The sequence below is a fragment of the Python bivittatus genome, unplaced genomic scaffold (assembly GCF_059951505.1).
Source record: "Python bivittatus isolate LINGU-HERP-01145 unplaced genomic scaffold, Pbiv_v1 ctg000320_np1212, whole genome shotgun sequence".
Taxonomy (NCBI): Eukaryota; Metazoa; Chordata; class Lepidosauria; order Squamata; family Pythonidae; genus Python; species Python bivittatus.
The window spans coordinates 224,500-241,341 of NW_028277052.1; the positions used below are offsets into that span (position 1 = coordinate 224,500).

Sequence of the window (16,842 nt, forward strand, 5' to 3'; positions counted from 1 at the left end):
GCCCACTGGGCTAGGCTGGATTTCCAGGCACCTCTTCTAAAGCAGCCGCAGACAAATGTGTTCCAGGATGCTTGTTTTCCAAGCAAGAGTGAGCATTGTTTTCCAATGCTAGTGAGAATCCAGAAAAACATTTGACACATCGCAATATTGCATGGTTGACATCACCCAAGAAAGACCAAGGATCTGGTCTTAGTATTCCAAAGATTTAGCTGGGTGCCACAGTGCGCTTATTTGGCCAGCCCCATATGCAAAAAACTGAGCTAATTTCCCAACCAGGAGGAGGCAAGAAATGAGGCTCTACAGCAAGTGTATTTAAAAAGTGCCATCTTCCCACTTGCTCCTAATGCCCAGGAGAGTAGGACACAAAGGAAGAAGGATAAAGACTGCCTGCTAAGAATTCTAAGGAAATTACCATGTCATGGAGCCCTCAAAATAAAAATAAAATCATGTGCACATATACAAATGGTTTTATAACCAGTATTGTAGTTCAAGTAAATAATTCACTTCTTGGTCTTTAATGTCCTGTCCTACCCTGCAAGGCATGGAAGGAAGAAGCTTGGATACCAAGGTGGTGCATGCACTGTGGCAGCCAGTGTTTAATAGTTTACCTAATGGAACCAATGGGGCTCCTTGTCCACCCACTTGGTTGATGATTGACTAGAAATGGTCTCCCACATGCTCCTCACCTCCATCTGCTTAATTATCCCTCCAACTGCTTAGCCTAGAACTCACAAAGGAATGTGCCCAGGACCTAAATGCCACTCAGAAAGCAGAACCAGGTCTCCCCCATAGCTAGTGAAAACTAAGAGTTCTTGCAACCCAGTGTATTCTCCCTCCTCTACGAAATGTCATTCTCTGGGACTAAACATAGCTTCAGCTGTCTAGGACCACCCTTCCCTGCCAGTCAAGAAGACTTGCCCTCCATCAGCCAGCCAATACCTGCTTTGACCCGGATGTTTGGGCTCCTGATTTTGCCCATGGCGTTCTCTGCAGTGCAGAAGTAAACATTGTCGTGGATAAAGCTATTGAAGGCAGATGGCGAGAAGGGGTAGAGTTGAAGAGTCCCATTGGCATGGACGTGGCGGATGTGTGGGACATCATAGATGTCATCCCCAGTAGCAAGGTACCAGCGAAGGGTGGCACTGGGAGACCCTGCTGCTGGACAAGGGATGACCACTCCCACAGAGCTGGAGAAGGTCACCTGCTGAATGGAGTCGTTCACAAAGTAGAGGCTGGTACCCGCATCTTCTGTGTGCGCTATGGGGGGAAAGAGAAAGAAAGTAAACGGTGGTTCCAAAAGTACAGAGAACAAGGACACCTGAACCAGCCAAGCCCCTGCTTCCCCTACTTGTACCTCTTGGCTCAACACTGCCCTTAGCCTGAGTACCATGGGCCCCTTGGAAGAAGGAGAGAGGCAAGTTGGGAAAAGTGCAGAAAAGAGCAACCCAAATGATCCAGGGGCTTAAACACCCTTGCTATGAAAAGAGATTAGATGCTTTTGCTTAGAAAAATTGGTGGGGGGGGGAGGAATGCAGTCAAGGCTTGGAGCATGATGCCTCGCAGGAAAAAAATGGACCATCAGAACTTCTTTTTCCTCCTCCAAACAGTTTGGTTTGCAACAGCCAGTTCAGTATAGTAGTTAAGGCACCAGGCTAGAAACCAGGAGACCGTGTGTTTTAGTCCCACCTTAGGCACAAAGCCAGCTGAGTGACCTTGGGCCAGTCGCACTGTCACAGCCCTAGCAAGCAGGCAGTGGCAAACCACTTCCAAAACCTTGCCAAGAAAATTGCAGGGACTTGTCCAGGCAATCGCCAGGAGTCAACACTGATTTGAAGGCACCCCCCGCCCCAACAGTAGGATCAGTGGTCACTTGATGAATCTGACAGGAAGGCAATTGATTGAGTGACTGATTGACTGAGTGATTGATTTTTAAGTGTAAATCACCGAGAGTCATTCTGGAGTTGAGCACATCAGTAACCTGCAGAATTCATTCCCACAAGATGGGATGATGATGAGTAACTTGGATGGCTTAAAAGAAGATTGAAGAAATTCATGGAAGATGAGGGCTACTCAGTCTTATCTATGAGCTGAGGTTGGCTTGCATCCAGATACCAGTTGCAGGGAAACAATGGTGGGAGAGAGAAAGGCCCCCACCTCCTGCTTGTGAGCCCCCAGAGGTATCTGCTTGGCCACTGGGAAGAAAAGAAGTGCTGGAGTAAGAAGGGTTTGGGCCTCCTCCAGCAGGTCTGTTCTTGTACTCTTAACTCACAAGCCATGCCGCAAAGAACACAATGGGGGGAGGGGGCATGATAGCACTTTCCAAGCCCCTGAAGGCGTCTCACCCAGAATTTCTCCATCATCCCAGAGAGGAGAACACAGATAACACATTTTACTTAAAGGAAGACACATTCCAACTAAATGCTAGGAAAAGCTTTGCGAGAGTAAGCACTCCAGGGCCTCAGACCACCAAATAATCACCAAAGTGCTCCAGACCAGGGAGTGGGATCAACTTTGACCTGAGGGAAAAAGATCCACTTTCTCTGAAGCTCAGGATCAGGTCAGCTTTTCTCCAGCCCAGCCCATCTCTGAGGCCAGCCTTTCCTAGCTATATCTACAGGTGTGCTAAGACTGAAACTCCCAACCCCAACAGACCTTCAGCCACACTGACAAGAAATCCTGGGAGTTACAGTTATTTCAGAATCACTGATGAATATTGTTGGGATCAAGAAGCTGGTCAGAAAAGAGGAGGAATTCAACAATCCAGGAGGCAAGACCCCCACCCCCCAAACACACACACAACCTGCCTGCCAAACCAAAGGACATTACATTCAAACTCTGAAGGTTTAGTCTGGCCTAAAACAATTCGGCCACTCACAGCCCACGCTACCCCCACCCCCATTTCTCGAAATCTGCAAGACCTCCAAGCTGCCTTCCAGGGAACAGAAATCGCCTGCTCTTCCAAAGGGGAAGAGCCCAGCTTTCCCCACTGGTGCTGGCCTGAGTCATTCCCTACAAGGCTTGGATACAGGCCCCGGGCACGGAGGACATGCCCCCCATCGCCCCCTTGCATCCACAGGCCTCTTCCTGTTGGCTGAAGCGTTCAGTGGGCAGCCAGCTTTTCAGCTGGAGGCCCCAAAGCCCTTCAGATTTACTCCTCTCTTTAGCTGCGTTTCAGTAGGTGGACGGGCAAAGATGGAAGACAGTGTTCAGGGAGGCAGCAGCTCTTCCACCAGCCCCACAGGAAAGGGACTTCCCACGGCCTCCCTGTTTCCCTAGCATTACTTCTGAGGAGGGAGGCAGAGGAAGAACAGTAGGAGCCGCAAAGCAGCTCCTCTATTAATATTCCAAGCCAAGTACTTTACTGGCCCTCCAGGGAGGACGCATCCCAACTGCTCATTTGAGGAAAGGAATTAAAGCTGTATTGGGCACAGCAATTCACATCCCATCACAAAGCCGTGATGAGGCCATTAGCGCTAAGCAAGATGGGAAAAAATATTTGTCTTTTCATCATCATGGCAGCCACTTGGAAGCTGTTGCACCAAAGCCTTTTTGGCTGGTGTTGGGTAAAAAAGTAACCAGAATGTTCCCCAGTACAGGATCATTAATGCACCTTGGAGCAAACAGTTAATAGGTCTCAAAACAGCAGAAACTGTCCCATGGAAAACCACCCATATTGTGCACTCTTGCAACAGATAATCAGAATTTCAGGAAGTATCTGCCTGAAAGAGCTGCAGACGGAGGCAACCTCCTGCACGAGAAAAATTTCTGGGGGCAACATAGCCCTAGCTCTTTTACGCAGGCCAACAGATGCTTCTGCTACTCCTCTCAGCCTTCTTCCTAACTCTGCCAGCTGACTCGGAGTGGCCAGTGTCCTCCTAAAGGAGCAAGCACTAGCCAACTGCCACCATTGCCACCAAGCCCCCCCACTTTCCTTACCACCATTCCACAGGGCCATTACAAGCACCAACCGGCAGATTTCAAGTGAAGTTTACCCAAAACAGAGCTGAGTCCTCTGTCCCAAAATAGGCAATGGCCTACCTTTAGACTGCCTATACTTTGCCCAGTCTTCACTTCTCGCTCCTGTCCCTTTTCCGGGGGGGGCGGTTTAGTAGGTCAGGGGAGCACAGCAAAAGCAGTTCCATCCCAACACAAACTGAGCATCCATTAGCCAACTTCTACTCCTTCCTCCTGGCCAGAGAGGTCGCACACATAGCCAGATGGCGCAGGCCATCTGCACTCAGCTCATCCAGAATCGCACCAGCAAGCGTGACACCTGGAACGCCCCGCAGAACTACACCCCTTGAGGCTCCCAGAGGTTCTCTGGCCAAGCGAGAGAGGGCAGAATAAGCAGAACTTCTCATCAAAGCTTGATATGATCTGACACCTCATGGCTGCATTGTACTCTCTATTTTACTTCACTAATAAGCTACCTTAGGTAATTCATGGAAAGTTTATAGAAATATGGGGCTGCCTTTGAAGATCACCCAGAAGCTTCAAATGGCCCAGAATGCACCAGTGCAGGCAGTGACAGGCATGCCTTGGTACACCCTTGTGACACCTTTGCTTCACAAGCTGCGCTGGTTACCAGTTTGCTTCCAGGTGATGTTTGAGGTGCTGGTTATAATCGATAAAGCCCTTCACGACACAGGGCCTGGCTATCTTGGGGACTCTCTACCTCCTGTAGTGTCAGCCTGGCCAGTTTAACCCAACAGAGTTGGTGCGGTCTGGGTTCCTTCAGTTAAGCAGTGACATCTATCAGGACCCCAGAAGTGCACCTCCGCTGTCACGGTACCTGCCCTCTGGAAGGAGGTTCCCCCTGAGATCCCCGTGGCTCCCACCATCCCAGAGGGCCTTAAAGGCCTGGATGTTCTCCCAGGCTTTGGGCTAAGATGGCTGGAGCCCCTTGTCACGTATGTGATATGCTGTGCTGACCGGTTCTGCCATCTGCTTATTACTACGCTTTTATCTGGTAAAATTGTTGTTCTATTGATTGGAGTCAGGTTAGGGCGGCGTCTCGGTTGAAATCATAAATAAATAAATATAAAAATATGCAATGTACTTACTTTTATACTGTATGCTTATCAACACAAAATCACATTTATATGAGAACCTTCATTAATATCTCTACCCACTTTTATTATTATTCATAATAAAAATATAAAAATTACAAAAAGGCAAAGAGACTAAATTCTATGAAGAATGGTTAAAATAACTGGGTCTGTTTAGCCTAAAGAAGAGAACGCACAGTGGAGACCTGAAAGCAGTCTTCCAAACCTTGAAGGAGGGAAGAAGGTGTGGACTTACTCTCCGCGGTGCCTGGGGACAGGACAGGAACCAGCGGGTGGAAGCTTTATAGAGAAAGATTCAAACTCGGAATAAGGATGATACCCCATGATTCCATAAGGCCATTAACCCTTGCTGTACCCCTGCTCAACAGGGCAAAACTATGCAGTACTTTAACTTCTTTTGTGTTTCTAAACCACCGGTTTTGACTTGTTATCTCTTTTAGCGTAAGACCCTTGGGGGAGGCTGACAAGTATTCAGTAAGTATTTAATGAAATGGACACATCGTCTAGATTGCAGAACGGAGCAGCTCCAGCCCCCAGAGCCAGCGAGTGCGCCTCCGAGAGACAAAGGGGCTCTGCCGAAGCTGCGGCTGCCTCCTGCAGAGCCCCTCCATGCAGCCAAGCCCTGCTCATCGCCCACCTTCCTTGACAGGGAGTCCCCAGCAGAAGTGCAGCGGAGAGTGCAAATCCGGGAGCAGGGAAACGGCAAAATATCTCACAAATAAAGAGAAGACGTTCAAATTGCTAGTAAAGCTTCTGTGGGTCAAAAGGGGCAGAATGGATTTTTCATAGAAAATGGAAGTTACTGGATTGCTAGTCGTTATGAGACAGACGCATAGAGTTAAATCCATCTAATCTCCTTTACCATTTAACGGTGTACACCATCCTAATTCCATCTTTCATAAAACTGCCTCCAAATCAGCAGGAGAGATTAAAAATGTAGAAATAGCCAGCAATATTTTTAAAACAGAAATCACTTCTGGCATCTGGTCGCAAGCCTTGGATGTAACCTACATACCAGAGGCATTAATTTGGACTCTGCCTTCAGAATGGATGTGGAAAGGGGGCTCCCTACAGAAACGAACGTGGGGAATGGCAGCAGAACAGTGATACCAGCTAAATGCACTCCCCCTGCATTTCCAGCACTGGAAAAAACACGTTTTCAAGTTCTTGGAGAGCAATCTACCAAAATTGCAGGATATTGCAACCTGGAGGTATTGAAATATTAATACTTCTGCTTTGTTCAAGGAAGGAGATTCGTTTTGTCATCATTCCACTCTAATATTGATTTGTCTTCCTCACTCAACTTCTGTAATGTTGGCAAAGTCAGGCTAGGGAAGCCACCCCCCATTTACAGATATAAATCACAGAGATGTCTCTAAACCTAGCCAACCATCAGTTTCTCGGCCCTCCACAACTTGCAGCTGCCTCTGACTTTGCAAATGAGACCCTGCCAATGTCCCACAGCCGGACTCAGAGGGAAGCACGCTCCCTTGCAACCTGTGCGATACCTGTGCCTTGCACAGCAGGTTCCTGGCTGCTCACCTTCAGAGTAGGCTGGCTGACTGGTCCAGGATAGCCAAAGCGGGAAGAACGTAGATACAACTGTCAGTTGGCAGTCTGTCTTCAGGGCGGATGTGGTATTGGTGAGTTAGCTGCTCTTGCACAAAGACTGGGAAAGCAGGATGCTATGCCTAACCAACGAACAACACTCCCAAATGAAGACGGTTTAGCTGACCAGAGCTGAATTAGTGCAGCAACACCGGATGGCAAGCGTAGAAGAGCAAATATTTGTCCTCTGAGACTAGAAGAGGTAGGTGCAAGCCTGTCCCTTCTCCTGAGCTTGGGCAATTGGTCCAGTCTAAGCATAGCCCCTCCTACTTTACCCGGCCTAAGTTAGCCACCTACAGTCTTCAGCAAGATTTCTGCCTCCTTGGAAAAAGGCATGGGAGAGCAGGCAGGCCACAGACAAGCCTCTATCCTGGCTCAGCAGGAGACAGACGTGGCATAGCATGGCGGCACGGGCAGCACCCCATGGAGAGTGCTCAGTGGCCGCCCAACCAGCCTTTCTCTGCCCAGGTACCGCTCACAGCTGGAGGCACGTACACATGCTGTGGGCAAAAAGAAGGCTGCACCTCCCTGAGAGGTGGCAGCCTTTGTCGGAACGTGAGAAGAGGAGCTGTGCTGAATGAAGGCGGGGCCTGAGCCGTGGGGCTGGGACACGCGGTGCTGTGGCTCACAGGGAACACACAGTCAGAGTGAGTGGGGTGGCTACATCCAAGCGAGCCTCCACCTCCCACTCCTGACAAGATAGACTGTGCATGCCCTTTCCAGGCCTGTCTTATTGTTTGGGGATCAGATGGGCAAAGGAAGGTGGAGTGGGCTGCCCCCTCCTCTACCATTAAGGGCGAGGATTTCCTCTCTGGGATTTATGAGCAGATGGGGGAGGGGGAGGGGGATAACTGAATTCACCAACTGCATGTGGCCCCTTCCCCTGCTCACATCAGGGCAATGTCACACCCACTGGGCACTCAGGAGACTGTATCCGGCCAGGGACTTGGGAAGACAAGGCTTGACCACAGAATAAGCTGCCAATGAGCCAGCAGAGGGACCCTTGCAGACAGTGCCTTGAAGTCTAGCTGCCAAAGCTACAAGAACCCTAAAAGAAGCATGCACAAGCAAAGTGTGTCCTCCAAAGGCCATAAGTGAAAGAAACAAAACATTCCACAAAAATAGAAGGACCTCACTGGGATCAGCAGGTTCCTTCACATCCATTGAGATACAATAAATGGTTTTGCCTATTTCTGATTTCCCAAGGAACTGACATTGACGAGGCCTTTGAAAATGTAATTCCTTTTTCGGAAATTGGGCCTCTCTCTCCTGCTCTGGGGACAGAAGCCTCCTGGCTGCCGGAAAGTGGCAGGTGCTTGGTCTGGCTGCTTGACCAAGGGATGAATTCACACCTCCCAGCAGCACACTGCAGAACGTGTGGGCCGCCATGTTGGGAGGATCTCGACACAGAAAGGAAGGCATCTATTTTTCCTCTCCCCCAGAGCTTCTGTGCTGATAGGAACAGGCGGGGAGGCTCACCCCCCCCTTCTCTCTTGCCATGCTGCCAGGGGCAGGAGGTGCCTACAGTATGAATCGGAAAGCTGGAAATTCTGCCCGGCTCCCTCTAGACGAGGGCGACTTTTCTGGGCGGGAAGAAGAGCAGGAGAGCTCCTGTGGATTCCAGCCAAGAGCTCTTTTGCAGCCACTGGTTTTGGACGGCCTTGAGGAAGGCCCATCACTGCTGGGCAGTTGTGGGGAAGGTGCAGGGGACACTATCCCCTGCCTCATCTGTTACCTGCTCTGAATGCGGCTGCTCAGCAGAACTTGGAACGTGTGAAGCCAGTTTCCTCTCAGTTTAACGAGGATCCCATGTTTAATTTCCAAGGCAAACAAAGCAAAGCACAATGAGGGGGAGGGAGGGAGGGGGGAGGGAGGGAGGTTTTTCAGTGGAGACTCCATGGCTGCCTGAGCTGAATAAGAAGACAGAAAATGGCAGGTGCTCCCATCAAGCCAACCCACATGGACCATCTCCAGCCTGTGACGGGAACATGTGCCTGCCAGAAAGCCAAGGTGCTCTTCTCCAGTCATAAAAGCAGGAGCACCTGGCTCCGCCCGGTAAAATCCCAACCTGTACTTGAAAGCCACCCATTTGGAAGTGAGGTTTTTTTAATAACCAAGAAAATAAAATGGGCTCTAATCTACTGAAGGATATTCCCAAACTTCAGTGTTCTCCTGGAACAAACATTTGGGTTTTTTGTTCTACAGGAGCCCTTTTCATACAGCACAAACCATTAATCTGCTGCGCTAATATATTAAGTATCCAAAAGGGTTTTCATGCATTAAGGCATTCAATTTCTTTTCTTAATGTCACCCAACCTCCATTGCATTATTATTCACTTTCTGGAATTGCTTCGGTATAATACTTTCTAACAAAGAAGCAGTTAGGGGTCCTTATTTTTTAATCATGGCTTCCAAAAAGGGATGAGGCTGTGCAAGATTCTCTTTTGGAACGAAGGTTCAATTTGGTCCCCCCAAAAACCAGACCAGCCCTGATACCTCCCAAACCACTGGCACTGAAAGCAATCATTCCATCTCATGTGAAGTTATTAGTTTGGCTGCGAAAAATCAAAGGGGTTTGAGCTCGGATTGTGTCTTCTTCTTTCCTCTGCCTTTCACACAGTCAAAATGCAAATGAAGGCAAATGAGACACTGGCAGGGATGGCAGCGGCAAGGAGAAAGACCTGGGCAGCGTTCTGCAAAAATAGGCTTGCCCTGGCTTCAATTAAAAAGTTATGGGATGATTAATAGCCCATTTTCGGGTCCATGGCCAAGTCCCTAGGAGGAACACCTAGGCATTCTTCCTTGCAAGGGCTCCCCTGCTCCTGTATCGACATCTCTGGCTGAACCAGAGGGAGAGACACTTGCTCAGCAGGAGAGAGCGAGCTGATGCCAGAACCTACGAAACCGGAGGAAAGCCAGTCGCCCCCGAAATGGGGGCTGCACGAAGGGGCTGGAGGCTCCTGCGCCAAACAGATGGCAGAAGCTGCAACTGCCCGTTCTTTTATGCAGCGCAGATCGATTACTCTAAATCGGGTTGTAATTTCATCCAAGGCAACATCCAATTGCCTTCTCGTTTCAACAGCTTCGTTAGTTTGGCCCCAGTTTTTGCACACAAGATCACTGCTCCTCTGAATGAAAGAACTGCATTTCCCTCCCACTCACCCACCTAAGGTCCCCCCTCATCTCCATCCACTCCCTATCAAACTGCTGGGTTCGACTTATTGAAGCACTTCCAGAGGAGCAAATGGGATTTTAAAGGCCCATCAGGGTTTGGAATATGTGCTGGGTTTCAAAGATGGTTCTCCATCTACTTTGAGAACTGGAGACACAGGAACAAAGCTCTAAAAGTAACGCGCTCCTCCGCTTTAAGCCTTGAACATTCTCGCTTGGAGAACACAGAAACGCTGCTGCGCTAGAGTCTATCTGACATTCATGTAATTAAGAACGTTTCTGCAGAGATGGGCTGAGGGAGGGGGGTGGTATTCATTTTAATTTCCCACTAAATGATTTCAGGGGCTCCCAACAGCTAACGGCGCGACTGCCAGCTGGGATCCAGAGGAGCAGTCTGCTCACTCCCGGCTAGGCACCCTTTAGCCTCTGCCTGGCAGAGGCCGGGAGGCAAGTGGTCCCGCGGCAGACCTTGCCTCTTCAGAAGGGGCTTCCTGCAGCAGGACAAATGGGCATCAGCCGACTGGGGCTAAAGGGAGTCACCATCCCTTCCCCAGAGGGGCAAAGAGGGGATCCTGTCACCCCGCCGGCCCAGAGCAGCCTCAAGCCAAGCCTGAGCTCGCCCGGCCGCCTAGCCACCCGGGGAGGGCAGACGGATCGCAAGCTGCTCCAGCCCGTCCCGGAGGAAACGACGACCGGGACAGAGAAGCAGCTCCCGCAGAAACTCCTGATCGGCAGGAAGAAGTTACCGCCCCGACGGGGCGCCCCGCCGCCGCCCGCGCGCCCCCGCCGCCGCCGCCTACCTGGGCTGGTCCAGGAGTTGAGCAGCAGGAGGCAAGAAGTGACCAGCCACATGCCATCCAGGGGGGCCGGTGCCGCGGGCGGGCGGGCGCCCTGCCTCTGCCACTGCCCGTGTCCCCGGCCGGCCCTCGCCAGCTTCCCCCGTCGTCGGATGCTCCGCGCTCGGCGCCGCCCGCCCGCCCGCCCGCCTAGCGCTGCGCTCAGCCGCTCCGACTGTCAGCCGGCGAGCGAGCGAGCGAGCGAGCGAACGAACGCGCGGGCGAGCGAGCGAGCGAGCAGGCGGGCGGGCGGGCGGCGAGGGAGGAGGAGCGGGCGGCCTCCCACATCCCCGCCCACCAGCCGGGAGGGGGAGAAGGGGCGCCTCCACGCCGAGCCCTGGGCAGGTGCCCCACTACGGCGGGCGGGCGCGTGGCGCATCTTCCATCTCGCAGGGGTCTCTGCGCGCCCCGGAAGCCCCCGGGCGCCGCTCCGCGTCCGCCGTTTACCTCTGGCAGCAGGGAGCGGCCTCGCCTTTCCGAGGAACAAGACAGCGAGAAAGGAGCGCTCCCCGAGAACCGCGGCCGCGAGTTGTTCCGTCTCTCAGCCGAACCGGGGCCGGGCAAGCGAGTCTCCGTCGCCGCCGGATTGCCTGCCGCGCACTCGCCGATTCCGGCGCTGCGCAGCTGGTCCCCCCCCCCCCCCGCCAGGTCCGCCAGTGCGGAAGCGACTGCTGGTGTCTTCTCTCCGCGGCAGGCAAAAGTTTTGCGGACCCGTCGGGGACTTCGCGGCCGCCCCACCGGCGGCGTTGGGTCCCCTCGAAAGGCCCAAGCCAGACGACTTGGGTGCTACTGACTCGCCCTCCCTGGCAGCTGCGGGACCCGAGCCCTTCGGATATCGAATTAGAATCCCCAATCCTGCCCAGGCCCAGGGATACGGGGACCCACGGTTCAGTGCCCTCCGGAGGCCACCGGCTTCCCGCTTGTCATCCCCACTAGTGGAGCGTTGACCAGAGCCGGCGAAGCGAGTCTCCGCTCCGCTGCTCGCGGGGCCGCGTTTCGCGCCTCCGAAGTGCTGAGACTATTCGGCACGCGATGAGGCGGTCTGAGTCTGAGGAAACAGGCCAGGCGCGCGCCTCGCAGAGCCCCCACAATGCCGGGCTGAGCGCTGCGGGGACACAGGTGCCCCGGCGGAGGGCCAAGGGCCCCGCGGAGCGGACACCCGTCCTCGGCCGACCACGTTGCAGTCCCTCAGCCCACCCCGGGCTACGCCTCAGCACCGGTGGTCTCATCCCGCCAGCCGCAGGGCCGGGGCAGGTCAGTAATCAGGCTCGCAACACGCTGCGGCCCTCCCTTGCGCGGCCGGCCTCCCCTTGCCCATCCCCCCTGCAAGTTCGGCCCGCGGCGGCCGCACGCCAGCCTCTCGACTCCCAGCCAGGACGTTCTCCCTCTGAGGCGGACAGCCCCCTGGACCCCGAAACGCCCCGTTCTTCCTCTCCCGGCGCGCCGCCCCTGAGCTGGGAGAAAGCGCTCACCTGGTTTTCTCTGGCCGGGCGAGCTCGGCCCCCCGGCTAGCCCTGGGTCGACTGGGCGAGCGGAGCGGACGGCCAAAGTCTGCAACCAGGCAGAGCGCCCGCGGCGAAGCCTTGAGCGCGGGCGCGTCTGTGGCGCAGAGGAAACGTTCCTCTTTTCCTCGCAGCCACCCGGCCGGCTCCCCCTCTAACCCCGGACAGCGGGAAGCCGCGACGCGCGGCGACCTGGGCGCGCTTCCTTCCCTCTCGCGGCCTGCGCGCGCCCCTTGTCCTCGGGCTGCCCTCCCGGAGCCCGTTATCACCTCCCCGAACACTGGACCTCTTTTTGCGGGGGGGGGGGTGTCAATGAGAGAGAAGCCTTGCAAGGCTGGATCCCGCTGCCACTGCCAGCCTCAGTTGTGCCCACGGGAAGCGAGAGACCGGGCCATGACACAACTCCGAAGTTCTTCTGGGCAGGTTGATTTCCTCTGCAGCTCCAAGATTCCCCTGGATTGGGAGAGGTTTCTGGGGGACCTTGGGGTCTGTGTGATTGGGAAATGAAGAGCAAGCCAGGCTCAGCTCAGCTCAGCTCAGATTGGGCCTGCTCACTCTGTGGAAATGGAGATGTGATGCCAAAGCCAGCTCAAATTGGATTTCTTCCCCTTAATAATGCAAGGGCAGAAGCATATTCTGAGAGCTCCTCCAAACGGCACCTCTCACCTGCAAGGAATTTTCAAACTCTGGAGCTTCTTGGTCGAAAGCTCCCTCAGAAATGAGAGTGAATTAATGACGATTTAGCCATCCTTGTAAACCACGTTTTGCAAGTTTTGTTGATCGTATATTCTGAAATCCTTTTGCAGTGGTGGCCCAAGTGTGATTGTGCCTTGGCGCTGCTGAAAATAGAGGAACTGTGGCTGAAGAAGCAAATCTGGATTTGCACTGTCCAGTTCCCCAGGGTGAGAGATGGGGAATGTTTTGGGGTCTCCCTCTGGAGTCAGAGAAGGGGAGGATCCTCCAATCCCAATATCTTAATGCAGTATTATCCCTGTGAGAGAAGGTTCAGGGGGAAGGAGTTATATGGGGGGGGGGTGTACAGTATCATTCTCTTCATATTGGGGGTGGAATTGGAGGTAGGAGTTGCCTGGGTACGAAGTGACTCCTCTTGTCTGTGTGAGGCAGGTGTGGGAGTGCTAGATGTGCATTAGGAACAAGACCTCAACCATACATAACAAGGGAGCAGAAGAATAAGCCCACTTGACATGTATCAATCATGTTACCTTACTGGACTCCCTAGAGTAGAGGCAGGTTCCACCCGATAGATAAGTGGGTAGTTGGGAGGAGCAACCAAGCAAGTGGGTGCTTCAGTGCTAGGTAGCTCAGGGTTCAGCTTTCTCCCCGCCTTTGCTAGTTTGGGGTCAGGTATCATCAATATGCTGATGATACTGTATGTTACAACATCACCTAGGCCGAACTAGAAATGTAATGGAAAGGTCTAGTCCAGGCCAAAGCAGGCTGAGACTCAGTCCCAGCACAATAAAATTGGTGTTTGTCCACAAGCACTCTGGTTCCCAGAGAGTAGTCCCAGCTGTAATTCTGGACAGGGTCACCCTCCCTTTAAAGGAGCAAGCTGCATCTTGGGGGTCCTCCTGGACTCACAACTGCTGCTGATACAGCAGGTAAAAGGCATGACCAGATGAGGCGGGCATGCCAGTCGTGATCTTACTTAACCAAGATGCTCTGGCAACTATGATTCACATGCTGACCACCCTGCAGTTAGATTACCATAGCACACTGCACACGGGGCTTCCTCTGAAGATAATTCAGAAGCTTCAGCTAGGTTGGCCGGACTGCTAGTGGGAAATGGAAGTACAGTGCATTATATCTGGTCTTGGGTTCTGCCTGGGTTGCTAATAGACTTCCATTCAAAGGGCCGATTTTGATCTTAAAGCTGCGCATGACTTGGCTGCAGATTACCTTCTTTTGTATCAGCCAGGCCTGGAAATAGTTAATCCAAAAAGCAAGTCTCTCAGAGCTCTGATTAGTAATATTTATTGGAAAGAGGTTTGATTCCAAAAGGTACTCTACTTTCAGATGAGAAACCTATATATAGGCAATTTAAGTTGACAAGATTCTGATTTTTTCAGTTTTTGATGCAGTGGGGATGAGGCTTGTCACTTTTGTGAAGACACAACAGCCTGCATCTATTGACTGTTTTGAAAACAGCTGCTGGAGTTCCTTTTAAAGTGAGAACAAGTTTCACAATAACTTGGGGACTGTTGCATCCAGGAAGAACTGTCCTGTCTGTGCATCATGCAAGCAGAGTTGCTGAGAATCCCATCTCTACAAGAAGGGGGGGGGGCAGGGGCCTGAAGATAGCTTTTCTCCATGATGGACAACCCCCATGCTTTCAAATACTCCCCCAGCCCCCCCGCAAGGTTTGCCTAGCATCCTCTCTTCTAGCCTTCCACAGGTTAGCAAAAACTGTTCTGTTTCTGCAGAGATTTGGAGTCCAGTAGGGTGGTTGACTATGCAGGCAACCATTTTTGTTTTCATTTCTGTTTTTGTACTGGTAGAATCCTGTTGTTTCTTATGTTTTGTGTAACCCACCTGGAGTCAAGATGGAGCTGGACAGCATAAAAGTGCTGTAAATAAATAAATAAGCAGCCAATGGAGCATTGCTGAGGTTTTGAGACACCTTTTTCTTTCTTTGGGTCTATAACATTTGGCAGTGGTGGAGCCTGCCATGCCCCCCCAGGCAGGGGGTTCCACGGTCAGGACCCCGTGACTGAGAAGGCCCTGCTTCAGCCACCACACTGAGGCCACCTCTGTGCATGGGGGCTTACTCGCTTCACTGTCTTGCTCGGGGACTGTGCAGAGACCCAGGCCAGGCTCTGTGGAACCCTGCGGGGGGCCTGTTCTGCATGTGAGGAGGCCGTTGCTGTATCCGGCTTCTGGCCGAACAGAGCCAGCAAAAGGGGCCTTTCTGTCCCTCTTGCTGGCTCTGTCAAGTTGATCCTACTCTTACTGTCTTACTTACTTACTGTCAAATTGATCTTACTCTTAAGAAGGTGCGGGGGGGGGGTTGTTTGTTTGTTTGTTTTTCGTATCCCTGGGAACTTAAGTTACATTCCCACCTTCTCTTCCCAAAGCGAAGCTTTCCACATTCCTTCGGTCTCTCTTCACTGAGCTTGAGCTCCACTCCCTGATCTCCTGTGCTGCCTTCTCTGCCCTCTCCCCTTGTTTTCCTTCCTCGGTTCCTTTTATGCCAGCGGCCTAGAAGGAAGTGGGGAACAAGACAGAAAAATGCTTCTTTTCCACATACTCAGTTTATTGGAATATACAGTTCATCTTTCTGGGATAAAACCAAACAAAAGGCACAGAAAAGTAAAAGTAAAAGCCAAAGCCACACAAAATTAAAACTAATTCTAACAACAACATGAGGCAAACCCGCCCAGCAGTAAAACTGTCTCATAAAATGCAAGCAAGCTAATTCAAATGATCAGAGGCTCTTAATTGTTTTAAACCATGTTAGAGTCAGAAGTCTTAGGGGCCCATCTGAAGGTAGGCAAAAGAATAGAGGGGTATTTATTCTGCTTTGCTGCATATGCAGCACGAAGTGCAAAGTGCGAGGTCGCAGGGGATGGCCAGCGGCTCCCCTGACACTCTGGCAGAACATTAATTGGACCCGGAGTGGCTTCTTTAGAAGAGGACCTGCACCCTGTTGATGCTCCGAGGAGCCTGCACGTCCCAGGGAGGTGCCTCCCTGTTCAGAGAAGTCCAGTGGCCATGGAATGGCCCCCACGAAAGTCTTTGCCCTCAACCAGGTAGGCAGCTCTTTCACTCTTACAAATCAGCGCTTGCCTCTCACGCAGCTGGACTGCTGCTGTGTTCTCCTTATGCCATGTGGTTGTCTTTACTGTCCTTAATAAACTCATCTTTGATTTACTATAATTGGACACAAAGCGTTCTGTGGTTAACAGGAGGCCAGCAGAGATAAGCTGGTCAATTCTGGGCTAATGACTCCCTGGAGGCAGTGATCTTTTTTCTTCTCCAGGCAGGCAGTTGTCAGAGATCCCCACGGAATAATCTCTGGCGGTGATGGAGGTCACTAGTCAAGAGACAGTAGCCGCTAGGCCTTGAGGGCTGCTCCCAGAGCTACCTTTCTCATGGCAGGTCCCGCAGGTCCCACCACGCTCAGAGAAATTGGCCACATCCCTGAGAGCTTCCTTGAACAATGTTCTCGTGGAGGAGTGGGCAGACAGCGACCCGAGTTGCCCAAAAGCCACCCAGAGTTCAGAGTGCACTTGGGAAATGGTGGTAGAGCCCAGCACGCCATCAAAGAAAGATGGAGAAGGGAGAAGCAAAGGCTGCCTTGTTGGGTGGGCCAGGGGGACCGAATTGAATGCAGCCAGAGGGGAGGTGGAGAAAGGATGTAGATCCAAAGGGGTCAAGGGACGCAGCAGGGGTAGGAGGCAGGGATGACAGCCTAGTTGAGCAAAGAGCACCAGGAAAGGAGCAGATCAGAAAAAGAGACACGCGCAGAGAGAAGCTCTTTTGACATGGATCAGAGGTGGACCTGGTAGAGTTCAAAACTCCTCATTGTTCTGGAGTATCACTTTAGCCCCAGAATAGATCCTCAAATCTGTCTCTGTGGTCTGATAAAGAGATCCACCACTCCCAAAGCATAAAACATGGGTCCCTTATGAGTCC

The 16,842-nt window shown here is 52.2% G+C and overlaps 1 protein-coding gene across 1 annotated transcript in view; it reads right to left on the minus strand.

Annotated features, from left to right (window-relative positions):
- The window catches only part of DSCAML1 (DS cell adhesion molecule like 1), a 126,822-nt gene extending 116,122 nt beyond the window's left edge, over positions 1-10,700 (minus strand). The window contains exons 1-2 of the mRNA XM_088138798.1: positions 10,649-10,700; positions 940-1,257 (exon numbers count right to left, since the gene is read on the minus strand). Coding sequence (XP_087994924.1) covers positions 940-1,257; positions 10,649-10,700 — 370 coding nt within the window. The remainder of the gene's footprint in view (positions 1-939; positions 1,258-10,648) is intronic.
- Between the last annotated feature and the right edge of the window lie 6,142 nt (positions 10,701-16,842).